Here is a 22,726-nt window from a genome sequence, read left to right as displayed (position 1 = left end):
CACTTCGAAGGTATGGACAAGATGAATGAATACTGTGATGCACACAGATGTAGACAAGTGGCTGATTAATGAGGTTATGTTATTGGCAGAGAATGACAAGGCACAAATTTCTAGCCTGGTGGTGCAATATGACAAGGAAGCTTTGTAGAGTCTTTAAATAGAATCAAGATTAAGTGCTTAAATAACTGCTTAAAAGCACACCTTTGTATACATAAGGAGTTTTGCAATTCCACTAAGGGTACACATGCTTTACTACCATATAATTAAATATATTTAATAATTTGTTTGGAATATTTTCATAACAATATTTTGAATGCCCATTAATAGCCCTATTTTGGTTTTAAGTTCTTTCCTCAACTATAAAGACGTAACATTAAAAGCTGAGCTTTAAAATCCTAGAATTGTACTGTAGCCTTTTGGAGTAAACTTGAAAAGTAATGCATGTTAAATATTTAATTTCAGTTCTATGGGATCTACTGATATCTTGTCACCATTATTCCATTAAAACATTGCAGCTTTTTCCAGATTTCCTTAGTCCCTTCTTTCCGCCCCCTTCCAGACCAGTTTTGTTTCTACTTAAAACAATTTGACATTGGAATATAGTTGGCTGTCGAAGTACAAATCAGTCAGTACTGTAATCATACAGAAGATATAGAAATTGAAAGTTTAGAACAGCATCTCCTCCAAATGCCTGGGGGTTTGTGAAAGCATTTTTATCAAGAGTTCTGTTTTTGCTATATGTAGGCTGTGTAGTAAATTTTAATAACTGGGGGCAAGGTCAAGAGTTAGTGTGAACTCAAGGATTTTCCCCCATGGATAGGGTAAATTGTGTAGCTTTTACCTGGACTGTGTAAGGAAAAGGGTAAAGAGATGTATAGAAGTTCTACATCATGATTCCCACAAACACTCTGTGAACTGGATCTCTCCAGTTTTTCATGCAAGTTAGTTTATTGTGCCAATTTAAGAGAGCAAATAAGGGAGCAATCTTATGGCCACTAGACAGCAGCTAGACGGCCATAGGATATCGTATTATCCAGGAATCAACCTCGGAGCCTGCACTCTGAGGTTGGTTCCTGGAGAACCGACCTCCCACACTTCCATGCTGCTGCAGAAGCAGCGTGGAACAGCCCCATCCTCCACACTCACAAGAGGAGTGCAGAGTGGCCGAAAAGGGGTGTTCCAGGGCGGGGAAGGCGGAAATGCTTGTACGGCACATCCAATGTACATACAGCTGCCTCCTCCCCAGCTCCATCCTCCTGCAGCTAGACAGCCACAATCGTATGTCTAGCAAAAATGCAGGGCAGGAGATTCACGGAGGGAACAATCCCCTCCATGCTTCTCCTGCCGTGCTTTGGATAGGTGGTCGCCTCCGAGTTCAGAGGCGGCCACCTATCTGGATAGGATTGCACCTTAAGAGTCTCTTTTGTATATGAGCTGAAATGATAAGCATGTCTTGATATTTTTAAGGCATAAAAGAGTTAGGAAAATTATATTAGTGCTACTTGATCTGGTTTTGTAGAGATAGCAAGGACTGAGGGTTGAGTTTTCAGAAACTGTGCTTTGTTTGACCTAGCCAGCTGTTTCTATTTTGGGTTGCTGTCTGAGTAGTGACCTGATTCTGTACTAGGATCAGGGTAATGTTTTATTCAATACAAGAAAATGGAAAATCTGGCAAGAACTAAGATCCTTGTGTCAATGGTTTTATTTAGCTTTCTGTTGGAGCTACTGTCAATAGCAAGATAAAGCTGATGACAGAAAACAAGGGATTTGCTATTCATTATTCATAACTTGCTAAAGGCTTAAGAATATAAAGGCTACCATGTGGTTCTTTTTGTATACCTTCTATTGTTTAGAATAGAGCTGAGCTATAAATTTCATGAAAATTGTTTTAAAAATAAATGTGATGTTCCAGTGCCATATGAAAAATGAATTTGAAAGTCTCAATACTGTCCATTATATTTCAGTCATATAAATTAGTGTTAAACATGTTTTCAACTTCAAAGGGTAGCCTTTAATGACTAATTCAGGAGTGTTATTTTGCAATATTGTATTGTCACTTTTTATTCTTCCTATCATCCAAATGAACTTTAGACCTCCCTGGGTGTTAGGTTGCCTCAAGGCATTCCACAGTTTTATCTGAGTGGCCCAGTTCTTCAGTTTTGTCCTCATTAACAGTACTAAGGTAACCATAAAATTTTCTGCAAATAGAGCAAGCTATGGAAGATGTAACCAAAAATAACCTGAAACTAGTGGAATTTTTAAAAATACTAAAAACTCTTTTACCCAAGAAGGAGATGATGCATACATAACATAGAATACTATTCTATTCTATGTTATGTATGCGTCATCTCCTTCTTGGTTAAAAGAGTATTTAGTATTTTTTAAAATTCCACTAGTTTCAGGTTATTTTTGGTTCCAGAGCCACTGAAACTTTAGTCTCTGCTGCATTGGTGGCTATATTTCCATTTGCTTTATGGTATTGCTTCTTTGCTAAAAAATTGAATTCTCTTTATACCAAGACGAAAAAGTGAAGTGTTCAATTTGTATCTCTTGCATGTACATTTTTGGCGGGGTGGCTTTCCCAAGAGGATTTGGTGAAGCTGATTTGCTGAGATCGAAACTCCTTCAGGTGGAATGGTGTTAAAGTTCTTGATGTCCTTATTCATTCATAAGAATTACAAAGCAGCATACATAGTTCAAGTTTTGCTTGCTTGACAAAAATTTAATTATTTGTATAAACTGCAGGAATCTTATATAAAGCTGTTCATATCAATAGTGTACCATCTTTGGGCACGTATGCCACAGCTCAAATCTACAGTATGAGAGTGTGCTACTCCAGTATGTATTATGATACATATGCTGCTTCCCTGTGTTTTGGGGGTTTGCCGCTAGTCAACTAACCTTGGAAGCAGGCAGCAACATGATTCAGGAGCAGTAAGAAGAATGCAGGCCTGTTTCGGTGCTTTAGTTCAGTCCATAGACCTTTTATGTGGATGGATAACAAACTACTTCTGCTTGTGCCAGTTTGGTGCCACTGAGGGAGCTACCCATGATTTATAGCAAGTCTTCCTATATAAGGAAGACTGCTTCTGTCACTGGCTGAGCAAGATCCAGCTGCTCAGCCTCACTCAAGATTTTGGTGAGAGTAAGCAACCATTCCCTTGCCTCAAAGGATTTTGGTGTGAACTGTTACCTGGTATGATACCAGAGAAGAACAAGAATGAGGGAAGGAAATGCTGTCTGGATATTCCTGGTTCAATATGGGCTCCATGTAATTTCTGGTCCTGTACTAATTTGAATGTGATTTTATTGGGGGGAACATTTGCAAGCCACACCGAGAGTGTCTTGGGGCTATAAAGCAGGATATAAAAGTATTTTAACCATGAACTAATCTGAATTCATATACATTTTACAAAATGAAAGTGTCTTATAAATTACTGGAATTGGCTAAGGATGAGACAGCTGTTGAACTGCATGTATAGATTTGTGTGCTTAACCACATTAGTTTGTTTCATAATCATTCATGATTACTGAAAGCGATATAGGGTTAGATCCAACACCATGCTGGCAGACGAAGGCTAGTGCAACAGGACTTTCTCGCACTCCTCCCTCTGCCTCCCTCCATGGTGCCAGAAAAGCTTTTTCCCAGCCCCCCCGGAGCAAACTTTGATGTAGGGTTTTGCAAGGGGGAGGGAGGATTGTTCCCTTCCTGATTCTGCAGACAGAACTGCTTCTGTGAGCGGAATGATAGCTTTGGAAACAACCCATCCATTTGTTTTTTATAACTGTTACCTCAGGAACTCTTCTTCTTCCCTCCCCATTTCCTCTACCTGCAGTGCCCCCACCTCCATACGTGAAACACAGGAGACATGGCCTTTTCAGTTGTAGTGCCCCAGTTTTGAAATGCCTTCCACTGTCCATTTGCTCAGCACCCTTTTTAATGGCTTGAAAAAGTTTCAGTTGAAAGTTTTGCTTGTTATTGTATTGCTTTGTCAGTGGAAGTTACTTGTTTGTTTATTGTACTGATTTTTCTTTTATTTCTGAATGGTATTGATCTTACTTACCTTGTATGCCACCTTGGAAATCAAGGTTGAACATGGGAATAAGTCCTATTAGTTCTGGTTGGCATTCAGCTTATAAATTCCTTCAGATTCCTAAGTGATCATCTTTGTAGAATGACTATGTCAACCCTGTATTAGCTATATTTTGAGACGGAGTGAACACTGCCATTTAATACTTGAAATGATGAGGCATGCATGTGTGCTACCTTTGCAGAAAAAAGAGGTGTGTAAATCCAGATCAGTTTTGAAAACACTAAGCAATTTAGGATGCAATTTTCTAAACTCACCCACCATTGAACTCAGTGGAACCTACTTCTGAGTAAGCATGAATAGGATTACACTGTCAGAGTTTAAGCTGACAATTCAGTTATTAAATAGATTGTTTCAGACACTGATGTTGTAAAAATACATGTTTTTTTAATTATAGTTATGGGATTAAGCATACATCTCTACTATATATTTTTAAAAATCTGCTAGGTTAAGCTTTGCTGTGTTTGACTTAGCAACATAGCTGTAAGAAGCATTGCTCCATCTAAATAAAGAAACAAGCCATAACTTTTGGTGGAAATAACGTTGCTTTTACTATATTGACAGGTTTAGTTTCCTGATGTGTGACTTCTGCTTAATTTACAGGAGTTGCTGGGTGTGTTTTGCCACTGATGAGGATGACAGAACAGCAGAGTGGGTGAGACCATGCAGGTGTAGAGGCTCTACAAAATGGGTTCACCAAACTTGTCTACAGCGCTGGGTGGACGAAAAGCAGAGAGGGAACAGTACAGCTCGAGTTGCCTGTCCTCAGTGCAATGCAGAATACTTAATAGTATTTCCAAAACTAGGTAAGATGCACATATCAATTGAAATGAAATAGCTTCTTTCAATATGTCATGTGTCAGTCACCTGCATGTGAACATTTGGGGGCAGAGGCAGAACTGGCATTTTACATTCACATTTGTTTTCCTCTTCCTTTAGCACTTAATATTGATTTCATCTATCCAACTATTTATATCCTGCCCTGAGATTCTCAGGGTAGCTCATAGCACCAATCATAAAACAATAATAGAAAATGTAAAAACAGTTAATAGAGAATAGACAATAATAATTTACAAACTAGGCACAGGGTAAATGTCAAAGGGTAGGGATATAGGGATCAGTCTGTTTTCATTCCATGTCAGTTTTGCATTTCATAAGTCTGTTTCCCTCTTCCACGTTAATGTGCATTTACTTCAGAGGAAAATCCACATGAATTATATGTTACACATTTTATATGCGTTTTAGCATAAAGTACACATTTTTATAAATATATCTTCATATGTTTTTGAAACCGAAAACTGTATTGCAAAACCCAGAGAAGTGCAAAACCGGAAGGATAAATGTATTCCAATCTGCACATCAGTTCAGGAGGTGTGAATCCAATCAGTTTGTCTCAAAATGCAGACTGAATGAAATTCTCAAGCATCCCTATTAAAAACCATAATATACTATAAGTACTGTTGCAGGGATATGCACAGACAATCAACATGGAGAGTTACACAATCTTCCTCCAGTTTTTAAACACTTAATAGTTACAGCATTGACATTACATGCTGCCTTATATGATGGGGGGAGTGTTCCTGATTCTCATCCTTCTGTATTGGATCTCTGCGCAAGCAAGTGTGTGAAGTGGCCCATTCAGTTCCACTTATTAAAAATGAAAACACTTGAACAATAGGAGTGCTAGAAGAGCAACTGCTGCATCTGTGTCTTATGGCAAGCATATGTAAAGATTTAGTTTAGCCTGATTGGATTTTTTTTTTTAAATTTAACAGTTTTATCTTTAACACTGGAATTTAATTCTAATATAGTACTAAAGCATCTCTGTAGAATAATTTATTTGAAATACATTACTTATTCAGAGGATAAAAGTGTAAAGTAGAAAATTATATGCCACTTTAAAAGAAGTATCAGTTCTAATATTTTAGCATTTCATAAATGCTCTCTTTTAGATTATGATTTTAAATTGTATGTAAAAAAAAGAAACAAAGCTGTATATAAATGAAAGAATGTTAGGTGGGACTGAGAGTTGCAGGCAAACCTTTCACACATGTAAGAGGGCTCCTTTCTACTCCGTGAGGCTTCTGAGGTCTCCCTTTGTGCTGTCTGAAATGGCTGGCCTCTAATATAGTGCAAGAAGCTGCAGTCTGAGTGGGGATTGGAGCAGCCTTGTATGTTTGATATACCTACTGTGTGAAGTTTGTATCTCAACCATAGTACTTCCAAAATCTCAGGAACAGATGATTATGGGTACAATATCTCTGTAAAATTTATATCTGCTTTTTGCTATGTTTTTATTCTGTGCTATACTTTTTTTGCGGGGGGGGGAGGGGACGACGACACTACTTGAATACCTAAAAGATTGTAGCTGTGCCTTCTGACTTAAGAAGGGCAGTCTCTAGGTAAGTTGATGGTGAAAACAAAAGGCAGAAGAAAAGCTGGTGTACTACACTGTCACACAGTAACGTTGACTCTTCCAAATCAGGACACAAGAAGCTTTCTGTTCTTGGTTTAGTGTTTTGTTCAATTTCTGCATCTTTAAACAAATACTCTAACTATATACCGATCACAGATGTAGCAATTTAATGATGAAGAACATTAGCTATTTAGAAAGGCATCAGGTTGCTATAGAAACATACCAGTTATGCACAGTACGGTAACTTTGCAGAAAGAAAGAAAAAATTTCTTGCTAACTGAAATGAGAACTGCCACAATATCACTGCTTTGTACACTTTCAGTTCATGAACTTCACTACAGAATCTTCTCCTTTATGTTACAGGTCCAGTTGTTTATGTCTTGGATCTAGCAGATCGCCTTATCTCAAAAGCCTGTCCGTTTGCTGCAGCTGGAATAATGGTGGGCTCTATCTACTGGACAGCTGTCACTTATGGAGCTGTAACAGTGATGCAGGTTCAGATAAACTTTCTAAATGTTAAATTATTGTAATCAAGCTGGAACTGCTAGAGATTTGCTGAAGAAACCCTTTTTTTGGTAAGGAAGAGAATTTAGAGACAGGATTGGAAAACACAGTTTACTAGGCCTGGCTCTAGATTTTGCTCCCTCTACCCATGTAGGTTTTACCCCTCTTGTTCCCTCCTCCCACTTCATGAACTTATGTGCTTACAGATTCAGAAATCCCATCCAACAGGCACACCTATATTTGGCTCTTCTCTCTGAGCACACAAAGAAAAGTCTTCAGAAAAACAAAGTAATGTAGCTGCATGCCTGATCTCAGTTAGAAGAGCATTCCATAGGGTGGGAGGCCCTGCTCATGGTGGTTTCTAAGCAGATCTCTGACCCATGTGGGACCATCAGAATGCCTCCTCAGAAGACCTAAGGGATCAGACAAGATGATAAGAGAAAAGGCATGTCCTCAAGTGTCCTGGGCCCAAGTTATTCAGGGTTTTATAGGCTAGTACCAGAACCTTAAACCTGGCCTGGCAGCAAATGGGCAGCCAGTGCAGAGCCTTCAGGAGAGGTGTTAACATACTGATATGCAGTGGCACCTGACAACAGCCGGGTAGGCATATTCTTCCCTAGCTGCGGCATTCAGACAAACCTCAAGGACAGCCCCACATAAAACACACTGCAGTATATAACACATTGCAGCATCTAATATTGAGGTTACCAAGACCTGCACCATTGCAGCCAAGCCATCCTCTAACATAGCTTTAGAAAATCAGCCAATTCATCAGTTGCTTGCTGTTAGGCCAAGTTGACACATGGCACATTGTAGCTTGAAACATTTTTTTTAGAACGTAACTGTGGTGCTGTACCAGACCAAGGGTCTTTCTAATCCAGCACTTTGTTTCCTGCAGTGACCAGTCATGTAGTTATTCACTTCCTGCATCTGTTCTTACCTCAAAGCCTTAAACAGCAGATGTGTTTCTAAAATAACTATTAAATGTTTGTTCAGAGACTCCCTAGAAAGTGGTTTGAAATTGTGTCCACATCTTAGGTACAAATGTCTCCTGTGTTGGATCATGGCTATGTGTTCTTGTTCAGACAAAGTGCAATCTGAAATTTGGTTAGGCAAAATACAGCAGAGCTATCTTCCATTCATCTTAAAATAAATGCTAAATATTAAGTATTCTTAATTTTTAGTGCTAGAGCATTCAAAGTGCTTTGTACACACTGACCTGGCTCGCACGGTTTGTTGTTGGGTTGTGAACTCTGGGTTGTTCATGGTTAACTACCCATAGTTAAACCATAGTGCAGGGTTCACATATAATGACAACCGATGAGTCAACAACTGGAGGTCAGACAGGCGTCAATGTTGTGTTGCTTTTGGTGCCTCCTGAAGGTGCTGTTATTTCGAGATGCCTTCTTTGAATGACCAGCTGCAGTTCATTAAGTTCAGAATCTGTTTCTTTGTAAATATTTTAATTGTTTTAATATGGTATTTTATTTTATCTTGTTCACTGCTCTGAAATTGTTGATGTGGAGTGGTATATAAATATTGTAAATAAATAAATAAACAATCCACATTCAACCCATACTGAACCTGTACTCTGGGTTGTCGTTACCTGCAAATCAGGTCATTGAGTAGCTTTTACCTGTGGTCACCTAGTGAGTAGAGGCAAGATCTAACCTAATTTGTAGCTCAGTCTTCAAGCTTCTCTGCTACACCACCTCCATCAGGCTTACAAGTTTCCATATGGGGAAGCTGAACTGCTTAAATAAACTTCATAAGTGAACTTTAAAATACAGTGGGTTTAGAATTATCGTATCACATTTATATCCCACTTTTCATCCAAGGTGGCACAAGTGGTGGTATTACATTTTATTCTTACAATCACAACAATCCTTTGAGATGTTTCAGGCGGAGAGAGTTACTAGTCCAATATTACCGCTCAGTAGCTCAAATGGTAGACCATAGGACTGCAGAGGAATTGCCTTGTAGGGATCCTTAAATTGTCAAGGACTAGTATGGCTAGTGGACAGTGTGTCAGATATGAACCATGGAGACCTGGATTCAAGACAGTGCTCTACATGAAGCTCACTGGATGACCTTGGGCCACCCATTCTCTCTTGGCCTAACCTCCATCTCAGAGTAGTTGCATTGATAAAATGGGATAATCCTCTTGTATGCTCCCCTGAGATCCTTAGAGCGAAGATGGGATAAAAATGGAATAAATACCTAGTGAGAGCAGAGACGACTCAGTTTAAGCCCTCAGACTGATTATGGGCTTTCTATAAAGCTATAAAATCACCTCTCTTGCTCCTTCTGCCCTGCTGGCAGCAGCCCAGCAGGCCATTGGATATTTGGAAGCCTCAAAGGCTTCCTTCTAACGGGTAGCAACCCAGTAGGGTTGCGCCCTTACAAAGCTGGCTCTCTTAAGTACTTACATGTTTCTGTTAGAAATCCAGTCCATTTCAGATTGGACTGCATCTTGTTAAAATGATTTGCCAAGTTAGAGTTACAAGATCTTTTTCTGTGCTGCCAAACTCATATGAAGTAATCCCTTTTCTTAGCAGACAGAAGGTTTATTTGACATGATGGTGCAGTGGTATATCTAGCAGACAACACACACCATTGCCTAATCCTGTGAGTTGCTGGACTGAATACCAGCTCATATCTGGAACTATGGTCTGAGTCTGTGCAGTAGAGGCTGGCAACTAGCTACCCTTACACCAGCATAGTGATGTAGTGAAAGGGCACTTGTGTTCTCTGTAAGATAGCTGGGTACTCTCCAGCCCCATCTGCCATATTCTCCAAACCTTTTTGTTCAACTGAAGTTGCTGATGTATAGTAGAGGATAGGTGGTTGCCCAGATTGGGTTGTGCTTTCACTGTAGCACCTAAGCCAGTCCATAGGCCTGGGCTTCAGTGAGCAGCCAGTGAAATTTCGTTTTAATTGGGAAAATCAAAACATTGCACTAAAGCAGTTACTGCTACACTTAAATCAAGAGATAAACTTAAGGGCCAAGTAAACATTATTTTGCTTTGGTTGGTGTAACATCCAAATTAGAGTAGCAATGTGTCTTGATAGATGCCATTTGAATTGCAAATGCTTTTCTACCTAAACTAGTTTTTAAAGAGTTTGGTCATGGTGCCTTATTGACAGGATGTGCCATGTCAATAACACTTGAAATCAAAATATCTAAACCACAATAAAGATTCTTTGAAGCAATCCATTATAAAATAGAGACTGTTACATATCTAGATGTTCCACTCAATGTAACGTGTTCTTTTTTGTTTGTCAGGTTGTGGGTCATAAAGAAGGCCTTGATGTCATGGAAAGAGCTGATCCCTTATTCCTTTTAATTGGACTTCCCACTATCCCAGTTATGCTTATATTGGGAAAGATGATTCGCTGGGAAGACTATGTGCTTCGATTGTGGCGCAAATATTCTAACAAACTACAGATACTGAACAGTATATTTCCAGGTAATGTTATTAAAAACTCCAGGCAGAATATCTAGACTGGGCTCTGTTTCTGTGAGGAGGGATGGTAGGACAGATTTCAGTATCTAAAATGTTGGCAGTTCTTTCCTCTCCCTGTTGCCAAGTGAAAAGACTCTGTCCAACACAGTTTGCCTAGTTTCGGGGTTGGGGGGAGTCACGTATCTCAAATCAGGCTTGTCAGAAGTACTGCAGTTTAAAGAATAAAGCTGTCTTAATAGGAACAATACTTTCTAGTATGTGAAACCAGACGTAAATTGCCATAAATTATTTTTATAGGATTTGTTGCAGGATAGAAGTTGTCTGAATATAAATATACAGTCAAACTATTCCATTGAATGCTAATTGAAACAGAAAGGTTAAATTTATAATACAAATGTGGTTTAGTGCACTCTAATTCTTGGTTAGCAATGGCATTTTTCTTTAGGGATTGGATGTCCTGTTCCTCGTATTCCAGCTGAGGCCAACCCTCTGGCAGATCATGTCTCTGCTACTCGTATTCTGTGTGGAGCTCTCGTCTTTCCCACTATTGCTACAATAGTTGGCAAGTTGATGTTCAGCAGCGTTAACTCTAATCTTCAAAGAACAATTTTGGTAAGACTGTGCAATATTTCTTTATAAAAGTAAACCTGCACAGTTGTAGAAGATTTTATTTCTAGCCTTTTGTCTTTTCTCTACATGGTTATACCTTTCCCCCATAACATGTTACATGATAAACATGCTTCATGTGTGTGTTATGTTTACTTCTGTGTTAAAATATTTCAATACATTTTTAATAGCTGCACTATATAGTACTTCTGAGCGTTCAGAACTCTTCACATGCATTATCTGAGTAACGTTTGCTAATATGAATATTGATTTTCCTTACTAGTTTAGAAGATACATCAATATTATTATACCCATATTGCAGGTGGTAGGCTTGGGTTGAGAGCGCATGATTTGCCTAAGGCCCCTGAGTGAGTTGGATGGATGTTTGAGGTAAAAGTGTTAAGTCATAGGTACCAATACCATTTTGTACATCACTGATTATTGCTTTAAATTGCATACAGTGAGGGTATGCAAAAATTCTACTTCTGCTTGTGACAAGATAATTCATATGACTAGTTTGAGTTCAAAGTTTGCTCTGTTGACAGACTGAAAACAAGACTTTTTGGTCGCCCTGTGGGATGACCTTTGCAGGGAGAGGGACAGGGGAAGTGCAACCCTGTTGATTCTCCTGGGTCACAGGCAGTGGCTGTTCTGAATCAGTACCTGGGCACAGTAATGGACTGGATGAGGGCCAATAAACTGAGACTCAATCCAGACAAGAAAGAGGTACTGTTAGTGGGTGGTTTGTCTGCCTGGCTAGGTGACGTTCAGTCTGTTCTGGAGGGGGTTGCACTTCCCGTAAAGGATCAGGTTCATAGTTTGGGGGTGCTCTTGGACCCAGAACTGTCACTTGAGGCACAGGTGAACTCAGTGGCACGGAGCACCTTTTATCAGCTTAGGCTGGTATACCAACTACGCCCTTATCTGGACAGAGATAGCCTAGCTACTGTTATCCATGCTCTGATAACCTCTCGCCTAGGTTACTGCAATGCATTATATGTGGGGCTGCCTTTGAAAACGGTCCAGAAACTTCAGCTGGTCCAAAACAGGGCAGAGAGATTGTTAACACGGACTGGCCAACGAGATCACATTACGTCAGTACTTTTCCATCTTCACTGGCTGCCAGTCCATGTCCAAGCCCGATTCAAATTGCTGGTATTAATATTCAAATATCTAAACAGCTTGGGGCCAGGTTATCTGAAGGATCGTTTTCTCCCATATATATCGTCCAGGACCCTAAGATCATCTCCAGGGGTCCCTGCCAAAGGAAGTGAGGTTAGTGGCTACTAGGAAGAGGGCCTTTTCTGCTGTGGTACCCCAGCTGTGGAATGAGCTCCCTAGAGAGGTTCGCTTGGTACCTAAATTGTACTCTTTCAGGCTCCAGGTGAAGACCTATTTATTTTCCCAGCATTTTAGCATTATAGTCTTTTAACTTTGCTGTTTTAAATCTGTTACTGTATTTTAAGTCTCTGCGTGGCTGCTAGGTTTTATTCTGGTTGTACTTTTATATTGCAGTTTTAAGCTTTCATGTTTTCTATTGTTTTATGCTGTACTTTGTGGTTTTAATTTTTGTGAGCCACCTAGAGAGCAACGGCTATTGGGTGGTATAGAAATGAAGTAAATAAATAATCAGGTTCTCATGAATTGACTAGGAATAGCCACATCTGAGTATCACTGTGTAAGGAAATGCTAACTTTATTATTGCTACAGCCCAACAAGGATGAAGGACAGCTTTGGTTGTGAGTTTGCCCCAACAAAAGTCACTTTCCTATTTGTATGTATAGTACATACTTGGTGATGAGGGGAAATGGGGAGGCTTGCCATTGAACATTCTTAGAGTATGCAGAATGATATAGAGTGGCTGTCTAGGATTGTCAAGATCTGTCACTCTTCTCCCTGTTCAGTATTCCAGTGTTATGTCAGGGATTTCTTCTCTTCATTGTTTCTGTTGTTGTTGTTGTTATATACAACTTCATATATAAAATCTCTGACCAGTTTACATACAAATATTAAAAATCATATGTAAATACACTACTCAAACAATTTCAACTCCAACAATACAAAGCAATGCAAGGAACAGTGAGGTGGAGCAGTATATGAGCAATTAATTATATCACAAGCCAGAGAAAGCCTAGGGGAACAAGGCCCTTTTCGGGAGGCATTCCAAACATACCACATTTTCCACCTCCCAAACTGCATGGGGTAGGGTGTTTCAGAGGGTGTGTACTGCCACCAAGAAGGCCTACCGTCAAGTTATTACATGGCAACGTTCTGTTTGTAGGACACTGAAAGGCCTCTTCTGATGGTCTTAAAGGTCGGCTGGGTATATAATAGGGGATGGCGGTCTGCTAGGTATCCTTGTCCTGAATTGGTTAGGTTATGTCAGCAAATAACCTTGGACATGGCTCACTTGCTAATAGGCAGCCAGTGCAATTCTTTTAACACAGATGTAATGTGAATGGGGCTGGGTGTCCTACTGAGCACTCTAGCTGCTGCATTCTGCATTAGCTGCAGCTTCTGAACTAAACACAAGGGCAGCCCCACATAGAGTACATGACAATCTAGTTGTTAGGTTACTAATGCATGAACCACAGTGACTAGGCTGTCCCTTTCCAGAATGGCCGTAGTTGGTACACCAACCAAAGTTGGTAATGGGTACTCTGAGCCACTGAAGTCACCTGTGCCCCCCATTACAAAGATGGATCTAGGAGCACCCCCAAACCATTAACCTGTTCCTTCAGAGGGAGCGCAACCCCATCCAGAACAAGTAAAGAACCTAATTTCCGGACCTGGGAACCCCCCACCCATAGCATCTGTGTCTTACCAGAATTCAGCTTTAATTTATTGGCCCTCATCCACCCTATAACTGCAACCAGGAACAGGTTCAGAACATGCATGGCCTCTTCTGACTCAGACATTACAGACAAATAGAGCTGGGTGTCATCAGCATACTAATGATACCTTGCCCCAAATCTCCTAATAACCACTCCCATTGGCTTCATACAGATACTGTACAACACTGGGGCCAAAACAGTACCCTGTGCTACTCCACAGTTCAGCTGCCAAGCAGCTGAGGCACAGTCACCCAATGTTATTCTCTGGTACTGACCCCTTAAGTAAGACAAAGTCACCATAAAACGGTGCTCCCAAGTCACAGGGATTGTCCAGAAGAATATGAACAGCAGTATCAAAAGCTGCTGAGAGACTGAAAAGAAGTAACAAGGTTGCATTCCCCCTGTCCCTCTCCGATGAAGGTCATCCATCAGGGCGACCATGGCCGATTCCATCCTGAAACCAGACTTGAACCCAGACTGGAATGTCCCAAACTACTCAGGTACCATTAACTTGAGCAACAATCTGAAGGTAATAGGCTATCACATTCCACAAAGCATGAACTTCAATTATTTGCTGATTTTCAAAAAACCTCTTGTTTATTATTTCAAGGTCATCTTTCAAACAAATGAGTTCTCAAGGTGGGTTACACTAGCATTACAATTAAAATAGATAAATACAATTATTTAGAAATACTTTGTGGAACACTACATTAAAACAGATATAAAACACAAAATATATCAAATAATAAATAGCAGGATTTTTAAAAGTTACTCAATTTATTAATTAAACTTGCACACCTTATGGAATAAACAAGTTTGGATTACTGCATAATACGAAGCAGGCCTAAACAACCTTTTGAGAAGATAGCAAGTGTGGCACCATTGAAGAGCTCTCTTCCTTGTATGCCATCATTCTTAGTAGTAGTAGTAATTATCATATAATCACTTTATTGCCCACCAAGGCTCTCAAAGCAATGTCAGTTACATAAAATCTAATCAAAACAGCTCTATGAAAAGTGGTAGTTCCTTTTACAGTGCTAGGAAACTGTTATTTTTATTTCCGCATAAGTGTGTTTCTCAAAGCCAAAGTCCCTAGGACAAAAGATAGAAAAGCCCAGTTCAGACTTATTGCTAGAGTATGGTTCAGCATTTCTTACACAAGCCTGCTCCCACAACCTTCTCCTCCAGCATGGCCACAAAGAGAAGATCAGAGGCGTCTGCTTCCATGTTAAGCTTACTACAGTTTATCATTTTGTCTGAACCAGGAACTTCAGTTAGTTTTAACTTACCACAGTTTGTCCTGGGTCAAACGACGTGACAAACCGGTTAATGGAATCAGATGCCTCTGACACCCTTGAGATTGTGCTGAGAGGGGGAGCAGCCAAGCCTGAGGCTTGTGCACATAACACTAGCATTATGTCCAAAATAGTTTGAAGGCTGCGTTCAGACTACTGGGAATGAGCCATCTGCTTCACTGCTCCCATGGTTTGCAATCCTGGTTTGTAGCACTTGCTCAGACCCTATTTTGCTAGTTTGGGCATAATAGCAATTTCTGGTTTGATTAGAACAGGAAACAGGTTAGCCACACATAGGAGGGGAGGTGGGGATGTTTGAGCCCATAGCTCATTCCCAGTCCTCCAAACCATGGTTCACAGGATTGTTTGAATACAGCCATCATTTAGAAATCAATTATCAAAGCAAATAATTCCTCCCCCCACCCCAATTAAGTGAATAAAAACTTCCAAAAGAATGTGTGAACTCAGCATGGGATATTTTTATACAAGAGAAACATTACAGTACTGCATTGTGACAGAGAGCTTCAAATTGTATGCTTCAAATGTTTATATGGAATTGCTCTAATTATCCTAACTTCAAAGAAAATCTTGCTTGACAATTATCTGTGTAAAACCAAGTTTTAAAAAAATAAGATGTTGAACTTGTTCTGTAGGTTTTGAATAATTGTTTTCTTTTATTTTAGGGTGGAATTGCTTTTGTTGCTATAAAAGGAGCTTTCAAGGTCTACTTCAAACAGCAGCAATATTTGCGACAAGCTCATCGGAAAATTTTAAATTACCCTGAGCAAGAAGGTGCATAAATGACTGTGGATGTCAGACTGTTGCAATCTCATCTGCTATATTCAGCAGCATTTTACCAATTCTATTTGGCTACAGGAGCAGAGCTTGGAGGATATGCTGCTGAATTTTGTGTGTCTCCCCCCCCCCCCCCCGACTAATAAAGGACTTTATTATGGCAGGGTGAAGCCTCCTTAGTTGTTGAGCCTAAGAATGTGATTTGTTTTCATTGATGTGTTTTTTTTTGTGGCAGAAGACATCTGAATCATTTTCCTGTGGGCAAATGTTGCTTCTTTTTTTAAACAGAAGCCAAATGGTTGTGAAGCTAATAAATTGTCTGCAGACTGTGTTGAAATATCTTTTGTATGGTTATTGCAGTAAATGCACAGTAGTTTGCTACATGGGGCAAGATAACTGACTTTTAAAGACGTTCCGTTGTTAATTGCCAAGTAGAACTCGGTAATGTCAGATAAGAGTTTCCTTATTCACAGGTGAAGCTAAACAATGAACATGAAGCTCAAAGCCTAAAATCTACTCAAAGATGACAAAAATTAGCTCATTTTCTTGCTAGTTCACGTAGCCCCTCAGAACAGCCCAGACTGCTGGGACATTATAAACCGAACATGCCTGGTTTTGATAAGCACTTGAAATACCAGCAAATTGCTTTTTATTTAATGTTTTTCATCAACTGCTTTCTTTTGGCTCTTTGGTTGTAATGCAAGTTGTAGTATATATAACCACCTGTGAAATTGAAAAACTGAATTACAATCTGTGTCTGTAACAAGTTGCAATGTTAGACTGTTGGTTAGTGCTAATGTACTGTGGAACCCCAGCCAAATTGTGGAATTATTAAATCTAGAAGCAAGGGTTCAAAAATCAGTACTGCTAACACGCAGCCATGTGTAGAAGAAAATATAAATGTTCAGATACAGATGTTAAGATTTGATTTCACAAGTAAAATGTACTTTACAGAAGTAGTTTCCTGATGTAAAATTTTTTACTTGTCTGCCATTCACCTTAACTGCATCTGTTTTGACATCTAAGTGTTGTTGATTTTGCTGGTACCTTTAAGCAAATACTTAGGATTGGAGTATAGATTCCAGTTCTGTACACATGCATGCACAGGCCCCATTCCAGTCAATGAGATGGATTTCCTAGAATATGTCAGGATTGAGGTTTATAAGGGAGGTATTTAAGTTGCGTTTTTTCTTGATAATAGAAATTAGTGAATCAACGTTAAATGTTATTACAATCTGATTCATACAGAACTTATGTAATAAAGGACAGTCAGCCTAGGTTTACACATGGTATTTATTTTGGCAGGATTAAAAGAACCACTGAGTGTCTCTTAAACTCTCAAATTATGTTCAGATTCATACAGTATATATAATGCATGGAGAAAAGTAATAAGCTGTCCTTTTAAAGCACTGGTAAATAGTGGTTCTTCACCAGAATGAAGCAAATGAAAAAATGGGCTTCGTGTTTGCAATAATGTATGCTAGAGAAATATGATTTTGTGTAGCAAGCATTACTTTAAATATTGAAATATAATATTTTAGAAGTGTATAAAAGTGTATATAATGACCAACTAGTATTCAAATATGGATTTATGTGGAAAAATCTAAAGCATAAGAGAACATTCATTTCTTATTGTAAGTATTGAAAAATTACAATAACTTTAAGTCAGTTGGACTATATATATATATATATATATATATATATATATATATATACACACACACACACACACACACACACACATATGTATGTATATATGAAGCAGTATCCTGCAAAATGCTGGCTTTCTAAATGAGTTTTCAGTGCTATAAAACATCTCTTGCAAAAACATTTCTTGTTGCAAGAAAGAGCCTTCTACGTAGTCTTTACTGTATATACACCAGCCCTTTGTTATCTGCTGGTTTTTAATCTCTCTCATGCACGTATACACACACACACATACACACACACAGTGCAGTGGGTTGGTTTGGAATTTGTTCTGTGGTAAAATCGCTGAAACTATCATATACCTTATGACTACATATGTACTGTGAAGAATGTGGAATTACTATTTTAAATTAATTAGCAAAAGCATTAACTTCGTTACTGTGCTGTTAAAATGTTTTTAGTTGTGCAATTTACATATTGGATTAGATTGAATAAATTTTTTTTACATTCTTTAGGTGTATGGTGTCTGAACAAATATTGTAAAATACAGAAAAGTAGGTTAAGTTTTAATTCTCTTTATTTTTGGTGAGATTAAATATATAAGTGCCAAATTTAATGTGCAAAAGAGCTGTAGTATTTTATTGGTAGTGTTCTGTTCAGCCTCTGTCATGATGAGGGCTTCACATTGCTGGGGGCTGGTGAGGTCTGGGTTACAGGTTATTGCTGTGGGTCAGGTACTTTCTAAGGTTTTAGGCAAGGCAGGTTTCTCAGGGTGGTAGGAATGGGAACAGAACAGCACCTTGGAGAGTTCTAAGTAGTGCTGCAGCTGGAAGCCAGAGTAGCTGTCTGTCTGTTGCTCCAACAAGGCAAAGATGGAGACTGAGCCTTAAATAAAGATTTGCCTTCCTTTAGGCTGGTTGGACCTACCTCCACACTGGCTGAGGCTTAGTCTCTTAAAGGGGCCTGGTCTATTTTAGCAGCTTCTGACTGCAATGATGTGGGCTGGCTGTGGCATGCTAGACTCTTTATGGCTGGAGTCCTCAGAGTCTGAGGGCAGCAATGTGACCTCCTCTGGATGCAGAGGGACAGGTCCCTGGGGCCTTCCTGGAGAACTTGGTCCCAGGAAGGTGGAAGTCTTGTGATGCTTTTCTGTAACTGAATCCTCTCCCTGAACTTAATTACGGAATCTCTTCTGAGGATGAGGGTTCAGGGTCCTGGTCCATGACAGGCAAACGTAATTTCAATAATCCACAGCAAACTGCATAAAATTATTTTACTGTCCACTATCCCAGTTTTATGAGAACATCTTCACTCTGCTTTAGATTTACTTCAAAATTGTGTTGAATGCCTCTAGATCTGGCCATTTTGTCCCTTCACTGTTTTAGTACAGATTCTTGGAATGTGCCACTATTTATGTTGCTTAATTTTCTGAAATGATTATTGAGCCCCCCCATTTCCCCTCTCCATTATTTAACCTAGCCTTTCCCATCTCCAGATGTTGAACTACATGGATTCCTGCATTGAGCAGGGGGTTGGACTCATTGGCCTTGTAGGCCCCTTCCAACCCTACCATTCTATGATTCTAACTACAACTCTGACCATCCCTGACCATTGGCCTTGCTGTTTGTGGCTGATGGGAGTTGTGCCCAAAACATCTGGAGGACACCAGGTTAGGGAAGGCTGGGTTAACTTATTGCTGCATTTTCTAAGAGCATTCCACAAGAGCTCAAATGTGCACTATAGCTTCCCTTTCTTTCAAGTTCTGTCACATTCACTTGATTAGAGAAAACAGCTTGGTGCATACAAAGGAATGAGCCCACACGATTGCTTCTTCCTCTGGACCGAATGGGTAAGTTCCACTCACCACAGGTTCCTCTTGCGCTCACAGTGAAATCTCCCTGCCCACAAGGATTTGCTGTGTTAGGCAACTCCCTTTTATGCTATGATTGTTGAGCCTGGGGTAATCCTGATCTTCTTGCATTTAGATCACCATTACACATACTCAGACCTAAGCTAGGACAGGGGGAGACTATATTTAAATCCCCACTCAGTCATGAAGCTCACTGGGTGACCTTTTGGTCAGTCATTGTCTCTCAGCCTAACCTACCTCAGGATAAAAGGATAAAAATGTGAGGATAAAATTATAGGATGCAGACCATGTACATCACCTTGAGCTCATTGGAGGAAGGGTAGGCTATAAATCAAATAAGCTTTAAAATTCCAGTGATCCATTATGTGTTATGCCTTTTAACATGTAAAATACATGGGGTTGGATCCAGATTTAGGTACAGGCAGCTGGGCTGGTGGAAGTAGACCTCCCCATCCCCTCCTCCTATAGCAGTATGTCCAACACCCCCCTCAAATGCTACACAGAAGAAATCTGTGATTTGAAATCTGAAGGAAAAAATGGGGCAAAGGCATCTTCCTTGAACAGAGCTCTGTGCCTCCATCTGGTTTGGGGGGATCTCCATGCACCACAGGCTACTCCATTCAGCAGGGTCCCTGGCCTGTGTAGCACTTTGGGGGGCTGGAGAAGGGCGCTGGGAAATTTAGTTTTGCCAGCCCAGCTGCATGTGCCTAGACAGGTGGGGGAAAAGGTTCAAGGTCACCCACTTAGGAAGGTGATCCCTGGGGTTTCAAGTGTTGCCCTGACCCTTGGGAGTGCCCCCCTTCCAGTCCTCCCTCCCTTGACTTGACAGCAACTCTTTCATAGAACAGTGCACCCCCTCTGTTGCAGCAACCATTTGACAGCTGTCAAAGGTTGCTGCTGTTAGTGCAAATGGTCGGCAAAAGGGGGCTGGCATGATGATCTCTGCAGAAAAGAGCCACTGTGACAAAGAGAGACTATGGTGTATCCACCTTTCCCCCACTTGTGATTATTATCTCATCACCACTCCTCATGAAAAGCTCCTCAGCATCAGGTACAAATTCTAACTAGAATTCTTAATACCTTTGTATTCCCTCAACCTCTTCCTTTTCAGAAAACCAGAGAGCGAGTGTGTGAGGAAGGGGTGCAACCATAATAACCTCAATCCATTATAGAGGTGTTTTTGTCCTGCTGCTGAGAAAAACCTCTCTTCTTTTACAAACCTTTAAAACTCTCTCTGCCAGCACTCTCCGCTTAACTAGGAGAGAACCTTCCGTTTCTATGTGTATGGGTGTGTATAGATATTGTGACTCTAGCTTATTATATTAGCCCTTTTCCCTGTTAATAACAAGACTGAGAATAATGTGGTTTGTATAAACACAATATAAATTAAATGTTATTTACAAAGGACAAGATCTTTCAAGTCAGTTGGTGTAACGTGGTAAAGAATTGTTTCACGTTTCTGTTAAAACCTTCCTTACTCTACCCCATCTAGTAATAGGGAATCTATCCACCCCTCAAAGCTAGAGCCCAGAGTCCTTCCTAACCCTCAAGGCACCAAACCCCATCTCCTCTCAAGACAAAACCAGCTCCTGTTACTCTCCCTCTCTCCCAACAGTAAAAGCCCACCGTCAGTCAGGGGACAGGATTTCAATTCTGAATATTCCAGTTCCCCCCCTCCCACCTACTTACCAAAGCCTTAAAGAGACAAGACATGTTATAATACATCAACCATGCAAACAGACCTTATAATAGACAAACCATAAACCAATATACTGTTTCGTCACAGAGACTCTTTCACACCCCACGCCACTTTTCCCTCCTATTTGCACTAACCACACCAACCTTGGACAGCAGTCAAACATAGGTGCAGTGGAAGCAAAAGGGGGCAAAAAAGGGGGCAACTTTTCTATGAAAAAGAGTTGCTGTAGAGTGGGGCAAGCGGGGATTCTTAGCAGGGCACCCCCAAGAGTCTGGGCAATACCAAAAACCCTGGGGATAACCTTGCTAAGGGGGTGATCTATACCCTGTTTCCCCACCTATCAATGGTCAAAGGCTGTCAAACTAGCCTATATACAGTCTACTCTGTTACCTTGTACATTTGACAGGTCAAAGATACAAGGCTGCAGACAAGGCAAGCCTGCATATTTTTGACAGAGTTGTGCACTTGTGCAACTCTGAAAATGCAGTTTAAAAAGATGGGGGGGGGGACATTCCTTGGGCACATTTCCTGGGGCCAGAAAAATAGAAAATAAATATTTTGTCCCCGTTCTGCACAAATAAAAGAAAGGACTTAAAAAAAAAAAAAAGCTCTGACGATGACTGGGGGCAGGATCAGGGGACTTGGTGGCAGACAGGATGGGTTCTGCCACCAAGTCCACTGGGATACTGGGCAAAGCTGGCTGGAGGCTTGAGGGGGAACAAGAGGGAAAACAACGAATGATGAGCCTGCTCATCTGTCAGGCTCACCGTGGGGTGTTCCAACAACAACCCACGCTGTGTGGCTTATTCCGCAGGGTGGGTTGTCGTGATGTGCAAACCCAGCCATTATCTCCACAATTGGAGGCAGTATATCTCTGCATGCCAATTACTAGGGAACACAAGCAGGAGGGTGCTGTTGCACTCATGTCCTACTTGTGAGCTTCCTATGGGCATCTGGTTAGCCACTGTGCAAACAGAATGCTGGACTAGATAGGCCCCTGGTCTGATCCAGCAAGGCTCTTCTTTTTAACCTTTTACTACTGATACTTTTTAGTTCAGTTCTGCTATAGACTGCCTTGTGACTATATTTTCCAAATAAGTACACTTACCAAAATTTCATCAAAAACTCAAACGGCAAATACAAAAATGTGACTGACTCCTCTGCCCAGTTTTGAGCTGGGGGGGGGGGGGTGTTAGTCACTGATTACTGAATAGTATGTCCATTTTGCCACAACATATAGCCTAATAAAAATACAATGGAAATTACAGTCAGGGCCAGAAATATTGGAACAAGGATAACTGTTTTGGCAGTTGGCCTCTGTACATCACCACATTGAAGTTGAAAGGAAACATACCCAGATGGGAGCGAAGTCAGGACTTTCAGCTGTAATTCAAGGGGTCTGACAAAATTGGGGCACTAACCATTCAGGAAGGACAGCCAGTGGCATACACACACACCCATCGTTGGTGGCTCATAAGTAATGGAACAAACCAACATCATTT

General features: G+C 40.3%; 1 protein-coding gene across 1 annotated transcript in view; it reads left to right on the top strand.

Annotated features, from left to right (window-relative positions):
• MARCHF5 (membrane associated ring-CH-type finger 5) overlaps window positions 1–22,514 on the top strand; it is a 32,720-nt gene extending 10,206 nt beyond the window's left edge. The window contains exons 2-6 of the mRNA XM_084845899.1: window positions 4,695–4,897; window positions 6,871–7,001; window positions 10,298–10,481; window positions 10,924–11,090; window positions 15,897–22,514. Of these exons, the coding sequence (XP_084702025.1) occupies window positions 4,695–4,897; window positions 6,871–7,001; window positions 10,298–10,481; window positions 10,924–11,090; window positions 15,897–16,013 (802 nt within the window). The 3' untranslated portion in view covers window positions 16,014–22,514. The remainder of the gene's footprint in view (window positions 1–4,694; window positions 4,898–6,870; window positions 7,002–10,297; window positions 10,482–10,923; window positions 11,091–15,896) is intronic.
• Window positions 22,515–22,726: the final 212 nt, after the last annotated feature.

The sequence above is a fragment of the Heloderma suspectum genome, chromosome 3 (assembly GCF_057233095.1).
Source record: "Heloderma suspectum isolate Gila_16-S chromosome 3, 16-S_ref, whole genome shotgun sequence".
In the NCBI taxonomy this organism is placed as follows: domain Eukaryota; kingdom Metazoa; phylum Chordata; class Lepidosauria; order Squamata; family Helodermatidae; genus Heloderma; species Heloderma suspectum.
This window is presented reverse-complemented; position numbering and strand designations above follow the sequence as displayed.